We start from the raw sequence: 20,985 nt of genomic DNA on the forward strand, positions 1-20,985 counted from the left end.
GGCAGAACTAAGAAGACAAGTTCAGCTCAGATCCCTGGCAGCTACATGTCTCTTTCCCCACAGACACTGTGGGTTGATGTTTCCCAGAGAAGCTGTGGGTAGCGTTTCTCAACACTTTCCTCCTATTTCTGATGCTTTGAAACACACACACACACACACGCACACGCACACACACCGATGACTTGCCGGCTAAGTGTGTGCTTCAGGCGCAGCAACCACACGTCAGATTGTAGAAGCTCTTTGTTGTTCTTGAGTGTGGGGCGATGTTTGCTTGTGGAGACCGACCCCGATAGGCCTTCTGGATGTTCTCTTGCTGTATTCACCCACGGTTGTCTAAAAGGAAAGGAATCTTGGAAAACATGATTACCTGATGAGAGTTCAGTAAGAAGGTTGATACGTGTCTGTACGCTCCAAAGGAAGCTACAGGCAGCACGTGGTATGGTTAGCTTAGCATTGGAAACATGGACACAGCTTTGTGCTAAGCTAAGCTAGCTGTAGCCTCACGTCTGAATACTATGAGGCGACAACCAGCAGCCAGCTAACACGTTAGGCAACATCTCATTTGTTAAATTCATATTCAAACTAAAGTTTAAACACAACTACATTTGTTGAGGGGTGGCCATCTTTTGGGTGTAGCTACTGTGTATATGTATGTCGTTTTTGACCCCCAAAAAACACTTTATTTAAACCAATGATTGCAAAGAATGCACACTAGATGTTTGAATCTCTTTGTTAGAAATGTGTATGTTATCACTTTGTGTTTTGTGCTCATTTAATATTTCAGTCTTTTTGTGTCTGTTTTGGTTGTTTTGTCCCTGCAGTCATTTTGGGTGTTTTCTACATGATTTGTGTCTGGATTTCTGGATCTCTTTGTACTTATTTTGCATTTCGTTGTACTTGTTTTGTGTTTCTTTGTACTTGTTTTATGTTTATTTGTACTTGTTTTGTGTTTCTTTGTACTTGTATTGTGTTTCTTTGTACTTGTTTTGTGTTTATTTGTACTTATTTTGCATTTCTTTGTACTTGTTTTGCGTTTCTTTGTACTTGTTTTGTGTTTCTTTGTACTTGTATTGTGTTTCTTTGTACTTGTTTTATGTTTATTTGTACTTATTTTGCATTTCTTTGTACTTGTTTTGCGTTTCTTTGTACTTGTTTTGTGTTTATTTGTACTTGTATTGTGTTTCTTTGTACTTGTTTTATGTTTATTTGTACTTATTTTGCATTTCTTTGTACTTATTCTGTGTTTATTTGTACTTGTTTTGTGTTTATTTGTACTTGTTTTGTGTTTCTTTCTACTTGTTTTGTGTTTCTTGTACTTGTTTGTACTTGTTTTGTGTTTCTTTGTTCTTGTTTTGTGGTGGTTTTCTGTCTCTTTGGAGTGGTTTTGTGTCCCGTTGTTGTCAATTTGTGTCATCACTTTTGTAGTCGGTACGATTCTCTTTGAATACCTTTTGCAGGTGAAGGGTCGGGGGTCCCCTGATATGTTTTGCCTTTGGACCTGTGCCCGGTATCCATTCATGAACGGAACAGTATAAGCTCATTATCAGGTGTTCAATAGTCTAATGTCAGCTGCACTGAGGTTCCGAAGCTGTTTGGTTTGACTCTGGATTCAAGAAGTCTCAATTCACTGAGTGGGATTTACTTATTAAAGTTACACAAGAATGTAGTTAAGGACTTGTTCTAGTCGCTGTTACTTTTATTGAAGCTTGAATCCTCTTGACAGAGGTTATAATTTTGTGCTTTTATTATATAATTGATATTTCCTGAAAAATAAGCCTATCATTTCCTGCCTCTTTGTAGCCCTGTGATTTATCCATCTTCACTTAGTTTGACAAGAGGTTGTTAATTCTGCCTCCAAACGAAAAGTTTCTACATGACGGGTTCAGACTGTAAGGGCCGTGCAAGTTGAGCCAACTTCTGAGCCAAGTGTCTGGATGTGCCTGTTCTTCAGCAATATTGAGCTCTTTACATATATCTGATGAGAAGTTTGTACGTATCAACATGGATTTCTGCAGTTAGGTTGAACAGAAAGTGCCGATAAGAGAGCTGAAGAATGGAAAGACCCAGACACACATGAATGGCTGTTCAAATAAACTGACAGAGTTAATCATACATGCAGAATGTGTGCAGTTGTTTGTCATTGGGAGCGAAATAGAGAAAATATAATCCTTCTTACAGGATTGAGACCTGCAGCTCTGGAAGTTCAGCAAACTCGAGATAAATGGGCTATATGTATTTGCTTGTCATGCACACACACACACAGCCACACACGCACACACGCACGCAGAAATGATGTCTTCATCAAGAACAAACAATCTCCCACACACACACTTGGACACAGCGTGAGTCCACTGTTATTGCACTGGAAGGCAGTCTAATCGCTGCGCTGTCCTCGGCTGAACTGTGGAGGAAACCAATCGGAGAAGTGTACACAGGAAAGGAGCGAGCAATTACACCTCCATTCATTAAATGCTCTGCCAAACGCACCCACCCACTGGGGAGCACATCACCTGATGTTCAAAGTGGCTGTCCTCACCTCACCTCTGCTGGCCTATACGAGACGGATTGGGAAAAGGGGGGAGTATTGCTATTTTAGGTTTCCAAAGGCATTTGAAGCCAAACCCATTAATTAAAACCTGCGAGTGCTGGGTGGTAACCTGTTGTAAGGTTGCAATGAAGTTGTGTAACTGCTGCCTGCTTTTGCAACGGCCGTGTTGACACCAATCCTGTGTACAAAGACACGCTTTGTAGTGCGTGCAACATGTATGCTGTTCAGTGTAAGTGAAAGGATGGAAATGGTTGTGCAGCAGCAGTCACGTATCACCGGTCACATGCTGAGACAGGGGAAAATACCTCTTAATCAATATAACATTTATATGCAATGTATTCGGTTATGATCGAGTGTTTGTACATCTTTCATATTTCATTTTATTGTAAGCTAATCCGTTTATTTAACATTTAACATTTTATACAACTAATAATCAAGGAAACTATAAAGTGTGTTTAAGGCAGTTATTCAGTCGATTACAATGGTACTTTCTACAGGACAGCAACATGTAAGCTCTGACTGCATCAGGTCCCTCTGTATTTTAATATTCAGTTTGAATTTTGATTATATTTATTTTTGCTATCTATTATCTATTATTTAACTATCTAATGTAATGCTCCAAACTGAAGGGAATACGGTCATTATTTGACCATATTTCACTTTATATTATCTTGTCAAACCTGAAAGAAATGTACTATTATTGGTGATCACAAATAAAAGATGTTCTTTCTTTATGACTGATCCGTTTTTCAGATTCACATTATAATAATGTGCAGAAAAAAAAAAGAAAAAAAAGCACATCCTCTTATATTTCCTGTGGGATTAAAAAGTACACGTATCAAAAATAATTGTATTTTCCAATTGCCTGTCTAATAATAGTCATTAATGATCACAAAAGAAATATTACATTCTTTTGTGATAATTACGAATTAATTTGATCTCTCACCCATTAAAATAATCACTATAATTTCTCACAGATCTTGGGGCACCGCAGACTCTACCATGTAAAATGATCGTGGGGGCTCTGAAGGGTTTAGTAAAAAAATCTATTTTGTTGCAGCAAAAACACATTTGTTGAAATTACGAGACTTGTAGTAAGTAAAAATAAACTCAATGTTATTAAATAGATATGATTTAAAACAGGAGTGATGGTCAGAAGAGTTTCTATTGGTTCAACAGGTAAGCATATATATATATATATATATATATATATATATATATATATTGGTTTACATATTTGCATATCAAATACTCAGTGGTTTCTATACGAATAGTATTCCGTCATAACCAGTCTACATTAAACCCAAAGTACACCTCCAGCGTGATTTCTATTTGCTATAAAACGACAAACATGCGCTATTGTTGCAATTGTATTTTCCTTGCGTGCAATCATCAAACAATAGCCTATATGTATATACATATTCTTTTAAGCAGTCTCTTCTCTCTCTGCTGGAGCCCGCAAAGGGTTAAACGGGGTTACCAGCAATCCATTTAACAGGCAGGTGCCCCGCCAGTCCCAGCCCAAAGCTCACCGCTGACTTTTTTAAAAGCTTCTTCCAACATCTCGGGAGCAACTCATAACTGTCATGTTGCGAGGAACTTGGCGAGTCATGTTCACGGGGATGGCTGCAGCTCCTTAGAATAAAACAGCGCATCTTCGGCCGCAGAAGAGGGCTCTTAAACGGGATAAACCAGCTGACACGCATCAGACTCACATGCCTGGGACGTGCCATTGAGCTACTTTTACATTCAGAGCCGTGGAGTGTTGCTCAATTGCTGGAGATATCAGAAATCTAGCAACTTCAAAAGACAGAGAGAAAGAAAGAAAGAAGTCTTCAGCACTTGTCGAGTTGCGTTCCGCTCTGGAGATGTGGTGGATGCTGTTTCCTCGCTGGATCTGGTTCCTGGCGTGTGTGTCAGTGTGGATGGAGCAGCAGGACGGAGTTCTGCCCGATGTCACCTATTCACACCCGGGGATCTGCCCCAACGACATGAACCCCAACCTGTGGGTGGATGCCATGAGCACCTGCACACGGGAGTGTGAATCTGATCTGGTAATACCTTTAAAGTATCCTTTCAGAAGGAAGTGCTCTTGTTATGCTGCATGCCATCTCTGTATTAACTAAATTATATTTTAATACGTTTGTTCATTTCCTGCTCTGGATTGTAAAGAATCTCTATTCTGTTATTTCTCATTGTTGACTGGATGGAAATGCCTTCCAGATGCCGGCAGCCTCCCGCATCTGTAACTCTTTTTTCTCCTCTTACAGGAGTGCGAGTCCTTTGAGAAGTGTTGCCAGAATGTGTGTGGGAACCGGAGCTGTGTGGCGGCCCGTTTCCTGGACGGGAAGAAAGGACCCATGGGGATGCCCAAGGAAGCCTCCTGCAACAGCTTCATGTGCACCCAGCAGGGGTCCGAGTGTGACATCTGGGACGGCCAGCCGGTGTGTAAGTGCCGGGACCGCTGCGAGAGGGAGCCGCACTTCACCTGCGCGTCCGACGGCATGACCTACTACAACAAGTGCTACATGGACGCAGAGGCGTGCTCCAAGGGCATCGCCCTGGCCGTTGTCACGTGCCGCTTCCACCTCACCTGGCCCAACACCAGCCCGCCGTTGCCCCAGGAGACCACTCTTCGCCCAACCACTGCTCCTCCTCTGGCGACTGTCCCGCCTCCCACCGAGCCCGAGAAGCTCGCCGTGGTCAGCAGCCCCGCTCACCAGACTGTGGCTATGGGGGACACGGCCAGCTTCCTGTGCGACGTGTCGGGTCGCCCCCGGCCTGAGATCACCTGGGAGAAGCAGCAGCTGGAGGGGGTGGAGAAGGTGGCCATGGGGCCTAATCATGTGCGGGGGAACATGGTGGTTACGAACATCGGTCAGCTGGTCATCTACAACGCCCAGCCGCACGATTCAGGCATCTACACCTGCACGGCTCAGAACCCATCTGGCTCGGTGCGGGCCGACCACCCGCTTACTGTGCTGCCCACGGAGCCACCCAAACCCAAAACCCCCGCGCCCAAGAATGTGACCCGCTGCATGCCCGAAGAGTGCTGGAAACCCCCCGATAACCCTGAGGATTGTGGGAGCGAGATGGAGAAAGTCAACTGGTACTACGAGCCCAAGACCAACAACTGCTTCTCCTTCACCGACTGCCAGGTCGACAACCAGCAGCCCAGGAAGGTCTTCGAGACTTCCGAGGAGTGTTTGCAGTGCTGTGGTCCTGAGCTCTCGGGCCCCTGCGGGCTCCCCAACCTGCAGGGGCCCTGTAAGGCCTACGAACCGCGCTGGGCTTACAGCAGCAACCTGCGGCAGTGTCAGTCCTTCATCTACGGCGGGTGTGAGGGCAACGACAACAACTTTGAATCCAAAGAAGCCTGCGAGGAGATGTGCCCCTACCCGAAGAACCACCACTGCAAGGCCTGCAAGCCGAGAGGCAAGATGGTGACGAGCTTCTGCCGGAGCGACTTCGTCATCCTGGGCCGCATGACGGAGCTCACGGAGGAGAAGGACTCGGGCCACGCCCTCGTGACCGTGGAGGAGATCCTGAGGGACGAGAAGATGGGTCTCCGGTTCTTCGGCAAGGAGCCCCTCGAGGTCACCTTCCTCAACATGGACTGGAATTGCCCGTGCCCGAACATCACGGGCGTCGCCGCCGAGGGACAGGTCATCATCATGGGCAACGTGAGCGACGGCATGGCCGTCCTTCACCAGGAGAGCTACGTGGGCTCCTCCAGCCCTCGCCGTGTACGGAAGCTGAGAGAGGTCATCTCCAAGAACACGTGTGACATTCTCAAAGCGATCACCAACAGCCCGCAGTAGGGTTAGGACTAGGGATGTAACATGTCCATCAAGTTTAGGTTAGACTACACCGGGCGGCTCTCTTCTGAGCATTAACTGCAGTAGTGTTTTGAATTTAAGGACCATTCTCTACATTTAATGGATGTCTTTCTTGTTTTTGAAAGTTTTCAGGATTCCCGTAGTGTGGGGCCCCGCGCAGCCATTAGTGTTGTTGACGAGAGACATCCATCATGATCCTCCTGTTGCCTTAATCCCCCAGACTCTGACTTCCCTCATGCCCTCTCCTGACTCCGGCCCAAATGGAGGCTGCAGAATTTGCATTGAAGCGCAAAACAGACACGATTGAGTTAGATTTTCATGTACATAATTGAAGCGATTGCAATTTTTCCGTTGTTTTTTATTTTCCAGCCGTATTTCCACGGCTGTCACCTTTGATATCTGTTCACACTCCTTACTTCATACATTTACCCCTTATCTTTTTTCAGTTTCCGTGTTGTATAAATGCATCCATACACCCGTGCAGCGTATTGCACATACAGCTAGGTACGATTTGGTTCATCCAAATTAATGAGTTGTATTATATTTTATTAACAACCACATTTTGTCCCAGTCAGTCATTTTATTATTGGCATCTACTTGCTATTACGTTTTGGGCTATTTATTATCCTGTCTGCTTTTCTTTTATCTTGTTTTTGCACTTCATGCTCTCCCTCTAAAATTATTTTGTATAATTCTGCAAAGAAAATAAAGATTTGGAATTTTCCCATCAGTCTCCTTTCATTGATTCTGATCAATTTTGTTCATATCCATGTACTATTGCACTATATTCAATTACAGGGGCCGAGTGCGTTCGTGTTTTGAAGCTGATGGTATAGGTCCACAGTGACTGAGGGACCCGATCTGAGTTTGGTTTCTTTGCCTCTGTACCTGATGGAGGACAGAGAGCGGCTGCTCCTTGAACCTGTGTGGCTACTCTGACAGGCTGTGATAAAAGAGACTAGGGAATAGCGAATCCCCAGCCCTCCCCCTTCCCATCCTCTAAAAAACACCAAACAGAACCCATCCATTCTAGAGACCCCTGTGGCATTGTAAAAACTTCACCCTGTTTGGCTTCGCCTCCGTGATCCAGTCTAATTGGGTAAGGAGCCCAAGCTGTGAACCTCAGATCCAATCCCAAACAAGAGTTATGTGTTTCATGCCGTGCCAGCAGGCGTCTCTGGGTTATAGGAACAGGCCTTGGTGGGCTTCGACGAGGGTGTTCCACTTCCCAGATGAGATTCTGTTTCTCTCATCCAGAGCGGTTGAGGGAGGCAGGAGATCAGCCCATGTGCTGGACAAACCACCAGGGAGTTCAAACCTGCACTTCAGCAGCTGTTAGGACTCTGAAGCAGAGAACTGTTACATGTGCAGCACCTTGGATCGCATCAGAAAGCCATATAAACAAGGCTCACTTCGACGTGAACCCACCAACAGACATGTTATCGCTTTTCGACGAGCGCTGTTTATTTGTTTCAAAATCACACACTTCTTATTTCCCCCCACCGAACGGTTACGTATACAGAATTTAGCTGCTGCGCACGTTCTGGGGTCAGTGGGTTGGATGGGTTCATACGCGGAGTCACGCGGAAGGTTTTATTTATGATGGTCTGCAGCTGATTTAAACACTAGCAGGAAAGAGTGTCCAAATGCTTCTTTAAAGCTAGAGGTGGTCATGTTGGGAAACTAACCAGATTTAGATCCAATAGACTGACGGTCCGTCCATTTAAGCAATATACATCTACAAATGTTCTTATGAAAAGTATTGTCTTTTGGTGTTATACATCTTACGTCTATAGGCATGGTCCATGCTGCATGCTTGTGTGCATTTATCAATCCTATGAAAGCACATTTAAACAAAATAAAAATAAAACAAAATATACTGAATTGAATTGAATTGAATTGAACATTTCCTCCAGGAAAAGAGATAGATGAATATGAATGCATGATTAATTAATTTGATTAGAATCACAATATTAATAGATATAGTACTGTAAGTTAAACATTTTACTCATGAATTCAAAATGATGAGAGGTTAAGTCAAGTTTCAAATGAAAGTGCGTAGTATCTCTTCATTAAGTCGAGTGGGATGGTTTGTGGATGGAATAAGAGAATTTATGTTTTTTTTAAGTTGCAGTATGATGTATTATAGTTTATCAACACATGTGTATGTGCTGTATTCAAAGCACATTCACCAATGCTGAGCATCTACCAGTGAATATACTTCAGTGGAAATGATTAAAGTAATAATGTCAAAAAAAAGAAGGAAATTGCTTGTTGCACAAAATTATTTTAATTCTTTATATTATTATAAATATATAGTTTATTTTCACCTTCTCAGGCAAAGTATAAAAAATGAGATGAAGGCGATGTATTCATTATTAATTGAAAGAATAAAGTATATGGTTGAGCTTTTTCAGTTCCGTCTCAGTAAAGTTTTAATACCATAAATATTAATGTTGAGAATGAAGGCAAAATACCGTTTTGAGAATAAAATGGATATGTTAAGAATACAGTGGAAACACTATTTTGAGAATCAGGACAAAATCTCGAGAATAAACGTCCAACTTTTGAGAAGAAACCACAAAACTTTAAAATAATACTACATTCTTCCTGATCTCATTTCCCCCTTATGCCTGGTCCTACTCCTCTTCTGTATTTATTAGATAGAGACACCAGGACATGAGGGAGAGAGGGGGCCAAGGTCCTGGCTCGTGGTCTGAACCACTGAACCACAGGTACGCTGTGTAATATTTTAAAGGATCAGCCAAACCGGTTGGGAACCGCTGGACGACGATCTCTTAAAGCCGCAGACTGGAGCTTTGGGGTGAACTCATGGTTTCTTAATGGGTTCGGGGGTGCATGTGTCTCTTGTCCCGCTATTGTAGCTTGGATCGAGTCCAATTGGTGAATTTGATAGCAATCACAGATGCAACCAACAGTTCAGCTGAGGGAACCAGTTCACCTATCAAACTACAAACCCTCCAAACAACCTCGAATGCCATCAATTATCTTTCCTCTCCTCAGATTTTTACACCCATAAAAATACATTTAAAAAAAACAAAAAAACACCTGTAACCACTTAAATGCATAGTCTGGGGTCCACAAAAGCACAATTTATTATCAATTAAAATGTAAAACATGTGTGATCAAGTCCTTTTATGCTTTTCTAATTTGAGTCGGGCCAAGTGAAAGGGTACAAGAGTTATGCTTTGATATGCACTGCGGAATTTTCTCTCATATATTTTCTCCCCCGCCCCCCTCTCAGCCTTTGCTCATTTCATGGGGTCAACGCGTTCACGAGCTCAGTTCACACAAGGCAGGAGAAGTCAGTGTGGTCCCGATGCGGGGCCCCGATGTAGACCTGCGCCAGGTAGAGAGGACAGCGGAGGCCGCCACACACAGCCGCTTGCTCCCGGCATGTATCTCTATGCGCAGCCCTCCACGTCGTGCATCCAGAGCAGAGCGGACACTGGCACCTGTTGAACAGATCAGCTAGCCGGGTGGTTTAGGACCTCTGATTCATGACCTGCATCTGTTATGGCCATATCATTTGGAACGTCTATTGAAAAGATACAGTAGCCACTCACACGCATTGACGGGAGATGAACACGGTCCCATGGCCGTATATCATCCTGAGGGCAGTGACAGGGGGAGCGTTTGAAGCCGGTAGCTGCTGTGCTCTGGATGGGGAAAGGATTGAGTGAACGGCCTCGAATCACACTCGTAAGGCACTTCACCCCTCGAAATGCGGCCCGGACAGAAGTGACACTTTCTCTGATAAGGTAATCAGTGTGGGTGAAAGCCAGGAAATGAATAATTCATATAAAAGTATCATTATTCTAGTGTCGAGTTTGAGAATCTTATATTTCTCTACTCATCAAATCGGAAGCCTTTCGTTTGGTTTTCCCAAATGTGCTGATCAATTAAGTAGCGTTCGGAAGGTGGGCGTCGCTCCCATTTCTGCCCTTATGGAGCATAAAGCTCATATTTAATCTCATTCGCGCAGAGTGTAGTGGCCCCTGTGTCAGTGCAGCTCAGACTAGGTTGTGTGAGCCACAGCATCCTCTGGTGTTGAAGCAAAGCTTGTGTATATGAAGCTGCTACAGACGTTCAGCACATAGATCCATTGACAAGAGGCTGGAAGTATTCAGTATGACAGGTTGTTAGGAAAAGTCCCAACAAGCTGGAAGTGTAGGACATATCTGATTAAGAGGTGTGTTATTGTTAGATATTTAATAGTGTGTGCACACGTTGCTTTAGGACCATTTAGGCTTTGTTTTCCCTCATTCTGCTGAACGGGCGTGAAGTCGCTCTGTCTTATTTATTTGTCCTATTTGCATGAATTATGGTCTGTCTATCCGGTACCAGCCGGTACCTGTAACACTGTTTTGGTGATGTCAAATAATTGTGTGAAGGACTCTGCATTCTTTTATTGCTTTTGTTATAGTTTTCCTATTGTTGTTTGCAGAGGAAGTCAACGCCACCCGTGGAGTAGCACTAAGGGAAAGCTACAAGCATACAGGCTCATGGACAATATCACACAATTAGTGTAAGATTGTAGAGTTTATGAAGCAGGATTAATCTAAATAACTAAGCTTCTTGCTTGTAGTTATGGTTAATGTTTGCCACTAATGTGTTTCACTTGTTTCTCTTTCTGTGTCATAAGGTGTTGTGTTGAGCAGACTTCGTACATGATTCTGTTGATATATGTTCTCTTGCTTAAGGTTATGGTTTGTTACGGTAATTAAACTCTGTGTCTATAACATGTTCAGTTGCAGTATTATTAGTTATGGTGCAATTTTTATTTACAGCCTATTTCTGTCAATGCCAACTGCTTAGATTATGTAAAGCTGCTCTTGTTCAGCACAATTATCTAATTTTAGGAGGCAGAAATAAAAACTAATAACATATCGGTTCACTCAGTGATTACATTTTATTTTTTTATATTTAAGGATAGATTCTACAGTGGCTAATTAATTACCATTTGGTCTGTGGCACAACATTATAGCACTGTGATTACTGGAATCATTTTCCAAATAATATCAAAAATAAGTAATAGTACAGGAAGTCTAAAAAAGGTGAAATATAATATGTATGCAAAACAATATATATTTTATCGGATGTGGAAGTAAGTAAAAATAGTTTTTAATAGTATTGTAATATTATTATTAATATTGGAGGTCAAACATATTTAAAAGTAAACAAGTTGAATAAAGTAGAAAAAGGCATAGTGTAGTAATGTAGAAAATAGTCAACAAAAAGTAATTGCATAGTTTGCCAAAAAAAGTAATTTCCTACTGTGTTGAAGTAAAAAGAAAGTCATAGAAAAGTCAAATGAGTTATAGTATAGTATGTTGAAGAAAGCCAACAAAAAGAAAAGTAAAAAGAAAGTCACAGTAAGGTACTCTATGTTGAAGAAAATCATAGCAAATAGTCACAATGTGTGTAAAATGTCTACAAAAGTAAAAATAAAAGCTTGTGGACAATTTCCTTTTATAAATCACAAATCAATGTAAACGTGTGCAGCTGGTTCAGCCTCATGTCCCGCCCTCTGCACGGCCACATTCAACCATGATTGGTCAACGCAAAGCAGCTCATGAGTGTTGATGCCTGGAGATAAGCTCTGAGACTTCTGCATCGAGGGATCCCTGAACACTCCTTCCCTCCTCATTTCCTCCATTGGCGCGGTCCTAACAGAGCCATTACGAGCGTCACCAAAGTATTTATATATTTACAGCTATCAGACTGATTGCTCACAAAATTATTATTATCACAACAATCCTTTACAAAAGCCTGGCCTTGACCCCGACATCACCAACAACGACAGACCCATCTCTGAAATAGTGGAACACACTGTTGCAAACCAACTCAAAACCCCCCTTGACTCCAACCAACTCTATGAATACAATCCGGATTCAGATCCCAGCACAGAAACTGCCCCCTTGTCTCCTCTGATGACCACTCCGTCAGCATCCTAATCATACCTGACCTCTGTGCAGCCTTTGACACCATCAACCCCTCCACCCTCCTCTCCCGTCTTGAGTACTCCCTTCATATAACTGGTACAGCCCTCTCCTGGTTCAAGTCATACCTCTCAGACCGCTCTCAGTTCATTAGTATCAATAAATTAAACTCTAACGCAGCACCAGTGTCTCAAGGTGTCCCCCCAAGGTTCAGTACTTGGTCCCCTCCTCTTCATCCTCTACCTTCCTTGGTAACATCATACATAGTCTCCATTTCCACTGCTATGCTGACGAAACACAGCTTTACATCGCCACCGAATCCATCACACCCACTACCCACTCCACCTTCAGCAACTGCCTCACAGATACAAAGACCTGGATGCAAGCCAACTTCCTCAAACTCAACAGCGACACATCTGAAATCCTCATCATCGGTCCCAAATCACTCAACACATCCCACCACAACTTTTCCCTCTACATCGATGCTGTTCCTGCTTCCACACACATCTGTAACCTCGGTGTCATCTTTGATCCAAACCTCTCCTTTGAACGCCACGTCAAGCACATCACAAAAAACGCCTTCTTTCGTCTTAAAAACATTGCCCGTCTAAGCCCCTCCCTCTCCTCTTCAGCCACAGAAACACTCATCCTCGTCTTCATCACCTCTCGACTGGACCACTGCAACAGCATCCTGTACAGCACATCCATCAAAACCACCAACAAACTACAATACATCCATAACTCAGCTGCTCGTCTCCTCTCCCACTCGCACCAGAGATCTCATGACCCTCACTTTATTGTTGTCTTGTTGTTGTTGTTGTTGTTGTTGTTGTTACTTTGCACAACTCATTTAGTGTATTGAACTGTGCTATCATACCATCATAGAAAGTAACATTCTTTTAGAAAAGTGTCCTATGACATCTTTGTCTTTAAAGGCCTCTGGTTTTATAATCAATACATATTGTAATGTTTATATTACTATAAGGACTAACGCAGCTATCTAGGCACCATCAGGGCACATTCATTAATTAATTATTATCTTTATTTAAAAGGGTGAACTAAATCCTAGCAATAGATTAAACCTTGTAACTTTCACGGTGCATGCTGGGTCAAGCTCCTGCCCCATATGACAACAAGCAGGCAACACTATAAAAGAAACTAATGCAATTGCGGTCGGCCGATTTCTCTCAGCTTCCCTGGGATGCTGAAGTACCCCTCCAGCTCCACTAGAGGGCAGAGGGACCTCACGTAATGTGTCTGAAGCCCAGTGACGTGCAGCATCGTTCCACTTCACATCCCACCTGCTGGTGTGTTGTCTCATGGACTCATGCAGCATGTAGACCACTTCTGAGCCCAATGGTCTGCTTGTCACAACCTTATTAGCCCGCAATGCAGGATCACGTTCAGGGGAAGGCAGTCCTGGTGCTGCTGGAGTTTTACTGTCCTCTGCTGGGATGTAAGGCCCAGATAATTGAGCATGTAATGCAGACGTTAAAGGGAGCTATATTCAAATGGACTGCAGGCTGCTGTCTCCCATCCAGCAGCCGGATTAGGCTTTTTACAACCTCCCACTGTAAACCAGTTACTGAGCCCGCGGTCACGTCCGTTCCACTGCTGCTTATGTAATAAAAAGGCTGGGGCAACATGTAACCACACACAGGCACACACAGTGCACACTCAGCAGGTTTCCCTGCTCACAGTCAAACAAACGGTGACTGACTGGTGGTAAATGAGGAGGGGGAAGGTGCATCCTGCCTTCATGTATCTCCACGTCACGCGGCGGCGAGATAGAGTGACACAGAAGCAGTTTAACGGTCTCGATTGACTGCGCCTGGATATTTCATCGGTGCCATCAGTTGTTGTTTTTGATGTGTGTGCATAATGAGATCCCATGCTGACTGTGTGTTATGGAAATCATTAGAATAGTAAATATCAGCAAAGAGTACATAGCGTCGTTATGTGTTAAGTGTTTTTTTCACATTAAACATTTAACATCATGTGCTTGATGACTGGAGGTGTGAGGAGATTAGTGTGTGTACACAGGTCATGTACACAGTCAAAGGACATATGCGTGTACACACGTCTGTGGTCAAAGGTAGAAATATAGCTGGAACTACACCTATGACAATAGCAGAAGGTGTGTAAGTAGCGTCATGTGACACCACATTCAATGCCTTAAAGCACAGTTTCTCCTTAATTTCTACTTGAGAGGTTTTTGAGAACTATGAAAGCATTTGGTGTCTTTGCATTCAGTGTGGAGTTATGCAGGACGCGTCGCGCTAGCATGAAGACTGGAAGTGAGGGGACACAGCTAGCTGAACTGCCAGCACCTCTATAGCTAACACATTAAAATATGAATAAATAGTTCCCACACTTAACCCGTCCCTTATAACACAAAATGCCATTGCTATATTAGTTTATTAAGCCTTAGAAGATAACTTAATAGCGAGCTAGGCTAGCTGTTTCCTCTTGCCTCCAATACTCCAAGCAGAAATGTTCAACTGTTTTCAGGAAAAGAATGTTTTGGATAATTTATTGATACTTGTAGCTGGATGTATATGTTTAATAAACCAGATACAGCCTGTCAGTCTGAGTGCTTTAGAGGTTTTGGTTGGTGTGTTTTTGAACTTCAGAAAGAAGCAGACTAGCCTTTTGCTCCTGCTTCATCTTTAGGCTAAGCTAGGCAAAGTCCAAGTCCCCCCCTTTCCAGTGTCCTTATAGGATCCAACTCCAGGAATATGTATGGTAGTCCAATGCAATGGCCAGAGACAAATAATATGTTGATCTTGTTTGAATTGTGCCAATTAATAAAGTACACTATCAATTTGACATTGTTTACTTTCTTGACCTTTTAAACACATGTGTAGTTCAGAGAGAATTTCTTTCTCTGTGGTTACGTCCCTTGTTTGAATTTCTATGTATAAGACTTTCAATACGGGTCAATACAACCAAGGCAATCTAAAAGAGACCAACTACCACTGTGAGAAGAAATCCCATGGTGTACCTACACAAACAAAAGTGTTCTTTTTCTCTTTTTGCACTTTTCCCCCGTGACAAATGTGTCCCTTAGATGAGCATTTGGAGATTTCTTTCTTTCTTTTATCGATGACTTTTCCATTTCATCCCATTCCATTTCATCCCCTGCGAAGGTCTACCGGTTTGCAGAGAGCGTGCAGACGTGTGTTTGCGGGAGGAGGGGGAGCTCGCGTGTGCAAGTGTTCACCCACCCCTTCGTCGTGTTTTATTTTGGGAACGGCACACGGCCTGGTCAGGAATAGAACAGCAGTCAAGTGGAATGGGTTGGGGGTCTGGAAGGCCGGTCTCTTGTCTGACTCTCCTCCACTTCCCTGCCTCCCAGAATCCTCTCCAGGCTGGGAGCGAGCTGGAGTTGCCTGAGTGTGTCTGGTCTAATCACTCACACTGGCTCCCAGAGCCACCGTGACCCGAATCCATCCCCTCTCCTTCCTCATGCAATGCCTTCATCAGAGAGAGAGAGAGAGAGAGAGAGAGTGAGAGAGACAGAGAGAGGGGAACAGAGGCTACTGTTCTAAATCTCGACTGCCTCGCTTCTGTTGCATGTATTATGCAATCTGCTTTAGAAGTTTAATCAGGGGGCTGGCAGAACAGAAAGGCACAGAGAGTGTGTGTGTGTGTGTGTGTGTGTGTGTGTGTGTGTGTGTGTGTGTGCGCGTGTGTGTGTGTGTGTGTGTGTGTGTGTGTGTGTGTGTGTGCGAGTGAGATCGATACATGATCTATCAAGGCCGCTACACACTCCCATGTGACACTCTCATCGTCACCGGCAGACAGACAGCAGCGTAAACATCAGCGTCACGAGTGAGGGGCCTGATTTAGCTTCACATTAGAGCAATATGGAAATAGGAATTAATTCATTGGAAGTCAAGTGTCCCTCTCCTTTTAGCTCGGTTTGTGTCTCCACTATATTCGCTAGCTATTTGCTATCTGAGTCCGTCTGCCAGCTCTTTCATTGCTGAGAAGCGAGTTCATAAAAGCAAAACAAAACCACAAGCTTAAAGAGCCTAAAAGATAGTATTGATGAGTGCAGCTTTAAAGGAGCAGTGTGAAGCATTTAGGGGTATCTGTTGGAAAAAAAAAAGTACTTTTTCTTCCTTTGTGTCTCCGTGTATGTATCTACGTACAGGGCGGGTCCTCTTCACGGAGCCGGTCGCCATGGTAGCCCCAGGAGAAGTTTCACTTAGTGGCAATCTCCACTAACATTTTGAATGCACAACTTTTACTTGTAAAGGAGAATATTCACATGGTGGCACTTCTAAGTTGACTGAAGTAATTCATCTGAATATGACTGTTGTTGCTGCTGGGGATGATTTAGTCACAGTCGACACATTTTGACACGGTTGTCAGTAAAAAATGAGAAAAACTCGCTTGCTGCTGGTATATTTATTTGTGAAGTTTTTACTCAACTTTTGTCAATTGTGTGACAAAACGGCAAAAAAAAAGAAAAGAAAATCATCCTGTCTTAATCAATGCGGCATTTTTAATTGGAAAACGAAGTTTGAGACATTTGTGTTTTATCAAAACACAATTAGTCGAGTGTCTCCAGCCTCCGGGCTGTAAAATCTCTCTGCCGTGTGTTGAACTTCATTAATTCCTACATGGTGTTGATCTCAGCTGTGTCCTCTTCCTCTCCTGGCTCCATTGTTTGCAGGCTCTGAATAAATTACTCATGTTAAAGCGGAGCAAAGCTCTTAAACCCAGATTTCCCTCGCTCATCCCGTCGGTTCCCTCCTTCTTCCCCCACTCTCACTCTCTCCACCCATTCCTCTTTCTGTATCAGTCTTTCTCTATCATGTCGGATCCGCCTCCCTCCTCCGAGATCCTGAAGAGCTTCTACTGCAATTAATTACATTTTGTATTGATGCACTGTTTGCAACGTTAGCTAGCCGTCGCCATGTTGAGAGCCATGTGGAGGCAACAGAAATGCTCCCGATCTCACATGTAGCACCTTTGAGGGTTAAGGTAACACATTTGACCACTGCAACAAAGTGAGAGCAAAACTGACATTGCCCCAGCATACCCAAACATCAAGAGGTTTTTTTAATTATTATTTAAATGGATAAATGGAGGACAGCCTGTCGTTAGAAACACAAAGATCCTGGCCACAGAGAACAAAACACCACGGAAAGGGCCGCTTAGCGCCAGACCTGTTGCCAAAATAAAAACGAGAGGATCTCTAGGATTACTACTTTAAATTCTCAGTGCACGTGTTAGTGTAGCGCTTGAGAGAGAGAGAGAGAGAGAGAGAGAGAGAGAGAGTGTGTGTGTGTGTGTGTGTGTGTGTGTGTTTTAGGGGTTCTGTTTGGTCTAGATGGCACTGGCCTGCAGGCTTGGCACAGGAGACCGTGTTCACCTCACATGACAAAACCCTCTACTTCCCTAAACTTCCAGAGGACAAGTGAAAGGTAGAGCCTGTATGGATGGAGAGGGGGGGGGGGGGGGGGGGAGGTCAGGTTTAGAATACAAGAGCTGAAGGAGAGTGAAGAAGTGAGGAGAAAGCCATCCAAGGGCATTGGAGGGGTGTCAGTAGCAGAATGTACTTCAGTGGGGGGAGAAGTTAAGGTCACATGGGTAGATCTGGTTAGGGTGAGGTCAGAGAATGGGGGGTGGGGGGGGGGGGGGACGTGACGGGAGGTGTCCACCAAGTACATAGCTGCAAGCAGACACTTGGACACGACCCAGGAAAACTGTGCCTGGGTACATGGTGTTCACGCACACACACTCACACACACACACACACACACACACACACACACACACACACACACACACTCAACACACGGACCAGCACGACTACACTCCCACCTCAAATTTGTTCTGAATTGCAGAGACATATTGACACAAATAACAGCCTAAACACATACAAAAATCTGTTAAGCCACACACACACACACACACACGCACACACACACGCACACACACACACTGACTGTTTACCTCCTGTAAACTGTAATCAGGGACCAAATCCATAGCAGATTCCAAATTGAGCAAGTGCTTCTGAAGCACTAAACGTTTTGGTCATAAACATCACATGATTTGATTTGAGGGGAATGCAACCGCTTTAGCACCGTGGGAAATATTCCTTTAATCATGCTCCGATAGCGGAGCCACCTGAAGCGTAGGTAGGGTGGGCTGGCGGATTCGGGGCCCACTGGTCACCGATACCCGTGCCCACCCTGCCCTGGTTATAATGGGATAAAGGGAAGCGCAGAGGGGCGGTGGATGAAGAGAGACTCGACTCTGTTAGATTTGGTCTTCAGCCACATGGCTGAAGGGGGGGGGGGGGGCTCAGGAGCAGCTTGATGAAACTTAAATGAAAAAAAAAAACCACTCCGCTCCATTAGATTTGCTGTGACGCAGCACAGCCACTCTACTGGGAAAGCCTTCGAGTTCGCACCGTGGATCCACTCGTTCCAGGACGGCTTGAATAAAGATGGAGGCCGCTGTTAAAAACGCAATGAGATGAGTCACCGCCTGTGGTTCTCGTCTCATCTTCTCAAGGTTTACGGTTCATCTCCAGGGAAGCCGCCAATATGATTCTCCTTTTTTTCCCTTCTTCTTTCAAGCTCTCCTCGTGCCACTCCGACTGTATCCAATCCTCCTGAGCGTTCATTCCAGCTGCAGTGCAGCTGATGCTAGCGGCTCTGGGCTCACACAGGCTTTGGTACGTTATGTTCTTTTATATGCCCGTGCATGTTTGGAGGTTGAATAATCGTATTCCTGATGACTATCGCTATTATCTGCGGGGGTCGCGTCACCCAAATTGCGGGTAAAAAAAAAAAACTTTTCTCACTTACCTTTACTTGCGAGAAGCCATGCAGATGGTTTCGGTTTATATTTAACAAGGTTTTCGAGATGTCTGCATCCAACCTATACACCATGGTAACTGGAATTTTTTATATTTCGCTTGAGAACAATTTGTGCTGGCAACCATGCAAATTTGCAACAGTTTTCAATAAAAATAGATTCTTGCAGACAGACGACCAATCAGCAGGATCCTGTTGACCCGGAGCAGCGTCTGGCATTCTGTCTGAGGTAAATAGTTGTAAAGCCTGAGCTACCGTATGCTGTTTTATTGAGTTTCCTTTAATGTGAAACGTGAATATGAGTTGCCTCTGGTTCACAGTTATGCAGTTTATACGTCCAAGGCTTTTATTGTGAAAGGTAAGAACGGAGGAAAACTCTCCGCTTGGATAAATATGACTCAGGAGCAGTTGTGGAAAGCCAAGAACAATAATAATAATGAAAATAATAATGAAAGCACGACATGTGACAATAAAAGCTTTATTACAGCAACCAAACAGAACGCATGTGCAGCGTTGTTTGTCAAATGTATCTCTAATGCAGCAACTCATAAAACATTTTCATATTGGGCTACACGTTTAGCTGTTTGCTGAGTGATTGCTACTGGTGGCAAGAATTTGTTGCCAATTGCTCAAAATGGTTTCAAATTGGCAACCTAGCAACCCCTACTCTCTACAATATCTCAATTATTTAGAAAAAGACAAGTTTTTTAATGTCGAGCAGGATGTTTAGGAGCAAAAAAAAAACATTTTAAAAAGAGACATCTGATGTTAAGTGCAACCTTATTCTGTGTGCGTAAATTTAAATGGTATCTTTATTCAGACACACAATGTTTCTCAGTTCCCCTGTTTCCAAAATGAACATGGACACACACACACACACACACACACACACACACGCACGCACACACACATTCAGTTGATCCTGATGACTCACTCACCCCCCTCTGCTATATTTGGACTTATCTCCAGGCCTCAGCTTAACATTAAGAGGAGTGTGCATGTGTATGTGTGTGTGTGTGTGTGTGTGTGTGTGTGTGTAGGTGTGTCTGTGTGTCTGTGTGTCATGGGATGGGGAGGGCGGCATGATCACATTCACAACTGGGAACAATTCCTGCTGCTCCCACTTGGTAAACTGTGTGACGGCAATGCACACACACGTCATAGCTGGGGGGACACGGGCTGTTTGCTGAGCGGCGCTCCCCCTGCTGTTCACCTTTAGGTGACGGAGCACTTACACGGTCCATCGTGACGCTTTGGTCCGGACTCCAACTGCAACGCAGCGACAGTGCCAGGTCCAGGTCCAGGTCCAGGTCCAGGTCCAGGTCCAGGTCCAGGTCCAGGTCCAGGTCCAGATATGGGCCTGCCGTCTGGCTTGATTGAGAGCCATAAAACAGGATTACACTGATGCCACCAGAAGGGAGATTTTAAGTCAACGACCGTACGTCTGACACCGAAATAAAGCAAAGCCTTTTGTTTATTTATTTTGTGTGCTGTCCGTCACAATATGGAACAGTAAAGGGGATCCGAAGGTGAGGGATCGAGGAACAGTGGCAGAAAATACTTTCCAATGTTTCATTTTCAACACTTTCTCCAGCCTATTAGACAATTGGTTAACTCAGACGCTCCACAGCTCTGAACAATAGAGGTCTCGGCACCTGCTTCCTCCTCCTGCTGCATTCCAGCGCTTTCTCTCATTATTTTTTTCCCGACCCTACATGGTAATTAGATGGCTATTTCTCCAAAACAGCATGATGTTGTTTTTCAGCTTCGAACCTGTTAGAAATTGAGGTTGTCTT

At 44.0% G+C, this 20,985-nt stretch overlaps 1 protein-coding gene across 1 annotated transcript; it reads left to right on the forward strand.

The window, feature by feature from the left end:
• Positions 1-4,416: 4,416 nt before the first annotated feature.
• Positions 4,417-6,369, forward strand: wfikkn2b (WAP, follistatin/kazal, immunoglobulin, kunitz and netrin domain containing 2b). Its single transcript, XM_034559043.1, has 2 exons — positions 4,417-4,602; positions 4,819-6,369. Exons 1-2 carry the CDS (start codon positions 4,417-4,419, stop codon positions 6,367-6,369), a joined length of 1,737 nt encoding a protein of 578 aa, XP_034414934.1.
• The last annotated feature ends 14,616 nt before the right edge of the window (positions 6,370-20,985 follow it).

Source organism: Cyclopterus lumpus, chromosome 19 (assembly GCF_009769545.1).
Source record: "Cyclopterus lumpus isolate fCycLum1 chromosome 19, fCycLum1.pri, whole genome shotgun sequence".
In the NCBI taxonomy this organism is placed as follows: domain Eukaryota; kingdom Metazoa; phylum Chordata; class Actinopteri; order Perciformes; family Cyclopteridae; genus Cyclopterus; species Cyclopterus lumpus.